This window comes from Bison bison, unplaced genomic scaffold (assembly GCF_000754665.1).
Source record: "Bison bison bison isolate TAMUID 2011002044 unplaced genomic scaffold, Bison_UMD1.0 scf7180017864317, whole genome shotgun sequence".
NCBI classification, from domain to species: domain Eukaryota; kingdom Metazoa; phylum Chordata; class Mammalia; order Artiodactyla; family Bovidae; genus Bison; species Bison bison.
In genome coordinates this window covers 9,708,583-9,714,174 of record NW_011494889.1, presented here as the reverse complement: position 1 = coordinate 9,714,174, position 5,592 = coordinate 9,708,583, and the positions used below count along the sequence as shown (strand labels likewise).

General features: G+C 42.8%; 1 protein-coding gene across 1 annotated transcript in view; it reads right to left on the bottom strand.

Annotated features, from left to right (window-relative positions):
• Positions 1 to 731, bottom strand: part of LOC104997942 (chromosome unknown open reading frame, human C17orf67) — a 29,825-nt gene extending 29,094 nt beyond the window's left edge. Inside the window, exon 1 of the mRNA XM_010852928.1 lies at positions 662 to 731. Coding sequence (XP_010851230.1) covers positions 662 to 716 — 55 coding nt within the window. The 5' untranslated portion in view covers positions 717 to 731. The remainder of the gene's footprint in view (positions 1 to 661) is intronic.
• Positions 732 to 5,592: the final 4,861 nt, after the last annotated feature.

Genomic DNA, 5,592 nt, shown 5'->3' with positions numbered 1-5,592 from the left:
TGGATATGTTTCTTTAAACACATTTTCTTCAGGTCCCTGGTCAGTGTGTTTCTTATCCCTCAGGGTTGCTTTGGTGAGATTCTTTCAAAGCTTCAACACACTAAAATCAAGTTTAAATTGTTACTAGAAGATTCCCCCATGACAAGAAGATTATGTTAAACTTGGTAAGCACCCACGATCCCTCAAAACAGATATTATAATTAAAGTAAATCAAGTTTTGATAATCATACACAAACTCTAAAAGCCATTATCATAATAAAAGTATATCAAGGGAATTCCCTGGTGGTTCAGTGGTTAGGACTCCCACTTTTACTGCAGGGAACTCCACATTCAATCCCTGGTCTGGAAACTAAGATCCCACAAGCCAGGCAGCACAGCCTCCCCCCCCCCCAAAAAAAAAAATGTGGAAAAAAAGGTATGTCAAATTTTAAGATTGATCAGCATTTTTGAGAATTAGTATTCAAATGCATTTAAAGATTAAAAAAAATTTATCTCTTATGATAGCAATTCTGGGAGCCTACTCTTAAGGGAAAAAAAAGCATTGAATTATTATGTATTAGGTATTATTTGAAATTCTGAAAAAATACTTTAAAAATATAAAATACATTTATTCCAGTTTATCTTGTCAACAAAGAAATCGGTTTCGGGAGTTAACGCTCACCTGAGAAGAAAATCAGCAAGGTGAGATACAGCACAAGCACAAAGAACCCCTTCATCCTGCCGGGCCCTCTCTCTGCCTGTTGCAGAATGAATCCCCCCCACAGAGAGCCAGCCTACTTGAAGGAAGCCACATCCGGCCCAAAGCTGTTTGTGCTTTGACTCACAGCGCTCACGGCATGATGCGAAAACTCATCTGACTCAGAGGTTTTTATTATGATCACCAAAATATTTTCCTCTGAATTCCTATAAATTTTCATCCTGAGGAAGGAAATTATCCTTCTGTCATATGGCTTTCAGAGCTTGAATTTGACAGAGCAACACGTGACAACCATTTCATTTAAACAGATACATAGACATCTTGGAGTAGCTTGTGTTTATCTGTAGCTTCTGTTTATGTTCCTATTGTTTCATTGAGGTTGAGTCATCTCTTACATTTGCATATTTTATGACATTTTTCCAAAGCCCATTCACCAATCTAATTTGACTTCCTCAATAATTTCAGAGGTGGGCATGGAAAATAGCCAGGAGCCTGATGAGGGGGAAATTTTTTTCAGCTGACCTTGTAGCCAGATAGACCAGGGTTCATGCCTGGGGTTTATGTCTTTCTAGCAATGTAACCTTCCATCTGAGCACCGAAGAATTGATGCTTTTGAACTGTGGTGTTGGAGAAGACTCTTGAGAGTCCCTTGGACTGCAAGGAGATCCAACCAGTCCATCCTGAAGGAGATCAGCCCTGGGATTTCTTTGGAGGGAATGATGCTGAAGCTGAAACTCCAGTACTTTGGCCACCTCATTGGAAGACTTGACTCATTGGAAAAGACTCTGATGCTGGGAGGGATTGGGGGCAGGAGGAGAAGGGGACTACAGAGGATGAGATGGCTGGATGGCATCACTGACTCGATGGACGTGAGTCTGAGTGAACTCCGGGAGTTGGTGATGGACAGGGAGGCCTGGCGTGCTGCGATTCATGGAGTCGCAAAGAGTCGGACACGACTGAGCGACTGAACTGAACTGAACTGAACGTAACCTTCCATCAATCACTTATCCTCTCTCTTTTTTTAAAAGAAAGTTTTGTTCTTTGTAGCTGTGCTGGGTTTTCCTTTCTCCGTGCGGGCTTGCTTGAGTTGCAGTGCGCGGGCTTCTCATTGCAGGGACTGCAGCGGCTTCTCTTGCTGCAGAGCATGTGCTCTAGGTGAGAGCTTCAGTAGCTGCCATTCGCGGGCTGGGCTCAGTAGTTGTATGTGTGGGGGGGGAAGGAGGGGGTCTCGTTGCCCTGCAGCATGTGGGATCTTCCAGGACTCGGATTCGAACTGTGTCCCCTGCATTGGCAGGCAGATTCTTAACCAATGGACCACCAGGGAAGTCCCCACTTACCCTTTCTGAACTTCAGTTTCTTCTCCTGAACAAAAGAAATAACAGTACCTACCACGTAGCCACGTAGGCAATGGAATGAGCTGCATAGCTCATCTTTTTATAAACAAGGAAATGAGGTTCAGAGAGGTGAAATAATGTCCAAGTTCACATGTTATGCAGAAGTCCAGCCAAATTCTTCTGTCTTTAAAACCCAGCACTCTTCCCATTATGCCCCCAGAAGGGCTCTGGCAGTATGCTGTCAGTCCCACTCTAAGCAGCCTCACTCCACACTGAAGTGTATTTTTTTAAACATAATAAAATCTCAAAATCCAAATCACCAAATATATATCACAAAAAATTTTAAATATATTATAAAATATGTGTGTGGATGGTACTTGGCATTGATTGGGATAAAATTCTCAGCTCAGAGAAGGGATCTGATGTTTGTGTGGTTACTTTGCCCACTCAAAAGAAAACAGCCTCCTATCGGTAGTGTTCCAAGTTTATGCTAATGCTGTGTAACTGATATTAAACCAAAGTGTTCTGCCCATTCTGTTGGTATAAAAATAGTCTGAACAGAGTATAAACAAGGGGGAAAAAATCATGCATTGTTAGCAAAGTCGCCTCATATGTTAATTTGCTCAATATTTTATGTTTGGTTTTATGTACTCTGTTGCTATTAACATCCTTCTGTTTTCATACAGTTTTCAATAACTGTAATTATTGAGAAATTTTAGGAGCACTATTTTTGTCACACTAAACACCTTGGCTTTTTATGTGCATTGTCAAGCCTTTTATTCTTTTTATTCTTTGTGGTTAGAACAAACATTAGCTGCATTGTTATACCAAATAAACATCGTCTGTGGGCCAAAAAAAAAAGTTTATACCTAGCTAGAAATTTCTATGTATCCAATGTAAATTTACTATAAAAGTATTTTTTAATTTGGCAACTATTGTCTTTATCAGCACTGTCCAATAAAATCATAATGTGAGTCATAGATGCAAGCTACTAATACATAATTTACATTTTTCTAGTAGCCACATTTTTATAGTAAAAAAGATAATAATTTTTCATTATACTTATTAACATGAAATATCCAAAATATTATTTCAACAAGTAATCGAGATAAAGTAATAGTGAGATATTTCAGATTCTTTTTTTTTCTGTACCACATCTTTAACACCTGCACATTTCAAGTGCTCAGTAGCCACATGGGCCTGCTTTCTTCCATCTCTCTTGCCGCCACCAGATTCTAAGCTACTATTACCTTTCACCCAGCTGCCTGTGCCCATCTCCCAAGAGGTCTCCCAGCTTCCCTCCCTGTTTGCTTCAATCCATTCTCCATGTAGCAATACTGATAGTCTTCTTAAAACAGAAACACAAAATATAAATCGGGCCTCATCACTTGCCTGCTTCATAATCCTTCTTTATCTTCCCACTGTGCTCAGAACAGAATGAGAATCCCTACGATGCACTACAGGATGCTGTGTTATCAGGGACTGTGGTCCTTTCCAAACCCAGTCCGAGCACACCCCTCCAGCTCATGCCATTCTAGCCACACTTCATTACTTTCAACTTAACAAGCTCTCTCCCACCCAGGACCTTTGCACATGCTCTTCTTCCCTGTTCTTGGGTTTTTCTCAATCTTCAGGTATCCGTTTGTAATTTCCCTTGCATAAGCAAGCACCACCCCACATAATGAAGGTTCCCTGCCACGACCACCACAACTGTCCACCTCATAGCACTCCCTGTAAACAGGTAAATGTTGTCTTTGTTTACTTTTTAAAATCCGTCTCCTCCATTGGATTGTAAACTCTAAGTGAAAGTGAAGTCGCTCAGTCATGTCCGACTCTTTGTGACCCCGTGGACTGTAGCCCACCAGGCTCTTCCATCCATGGAATTCTCCAGGCAAGAATCCTGGAGTGGATTGCCATTTCCTTCTCCAAAACTCTAAGTAAGCTTGTATTACTTTTATAATTAAAAACAAAAACAAAAAAAAACAGAAAGAAGAGGGAACCTTGAGTGGACAGAAGTGCTACTGGAGAAAGGCTGTATCCCACCCTGGGATACTGCTTCAAGGTCTCAGGTGAAAAGCCACCCAGGTGTGATACTGGCAGGTCATTCAAATGCCTTTCAGGTGGGGCTCTGGGGATATCATCTCACAAAAGGGAACAATGGCAAAAGTCAAAGTGCAAGATAATCTTGAGAGTGTCATTCTGGTGGGGAGAATTTCCTTCTATTTGCCTATGATCACTTCCAGGGAAACTGGGAGCATCAGTTAGATGAGTCACCCGGGCTCACAGCAGAAGGCACAGTTCCCCAAAAATCCACAAGGTGGCAGAGTAGAGAGAAGAACCTGGGACAACCAAGGTCAGGGGAAGGCACTCAAGGCCACCAAGGTTCACTATTCCGTAAGTTGCCAACAACACCAGAGAATCCACGGGAGGTGGAGAGAGACGGCGCTGCAGTGCCTCAAACTGTTTTCCTATCTTTTTAACTGATCTGAAGGCCCTCATCAGATACTGAGGCATGACAACATTTAAGAATGGTTTCTCCAGTAGTCATCTATGGATGTGAGAGGTAGACTATAAACAAAGCTGAGCATTGAAGAATGGATGCTTTTGAACTGTGGTGCTGGAGAAGACTCTTGAGAATCCCTTGGACTGCAAGGAGATCCAGCCAGTCAATCCTAAATCCTAAAGGAAATCAGTCCTGAATATTCATTGGAAGGACTGATGCTGAAGCTGAAGCTCCAATACTTCAGTCACCTGATGTGAAGAACTGACTCGTTGGAAAAGACCCTGATGGCGGGAAAGATTGAGGGCAGGAGAAGGGGATGACAGAGGATGAGATGGTTGGATGGCATCACCAACTCAATGGACATGAGTTTGAGCAAGCTCTGGGAGTTGGTGATGAACAGGGAAGCCTGGTGTGCTGCAGTCCATGGGGTCTAAAAGAGTTGGACATGACTGAGCGACTGAACTGACTGAAGAATATATAAAGAAAGAATAGGAAAAAGCAAGGTTTAGTCACTCAGTCGTGTCTGACTCTTTGCGACCCCGTGAACTGTAGCCCACCAGGCTCCTCTGTCCATGGGATTCTCCAGGCAAGAACACTGGAGTGGGTTGCCATCTCCTCCTCCAGATCTTCCCAACCAAGGGATTGAACCTGGGTCTCCCACATTGCAGGCAGATTCCTTACCATCTGAACCACCAGGGAAGCCCCAAAGGAAGAATACTACCACCCATATTCACAGCACCCTGACATAATGGACATTTTCATTTGTATCGGTTTCCTATCTGTCTCTCTTTTTTAAATAATTTTTTATTTACCTATTTTTGGCTGTGCTGGGTCTTTGTTGCTCTGTGGGCTTTCTCTAGTTGTGACGTGAGGGCTTCTCATTGCGGCGGCTTCTCTTGTTGCAGAGCACAGGCTCTAGGGGGCATGGACTTCAGTAGTACAGCTTCTGGGCTTTAGAGCACAGGCTAAATAGTTGTGCTGCATGGGCTGAGTTGCCCTGTGGCATGTGGGATCTTCCCGGGTCAGGGATCAATCGAACCGATGTCTCCTGCTTTGGC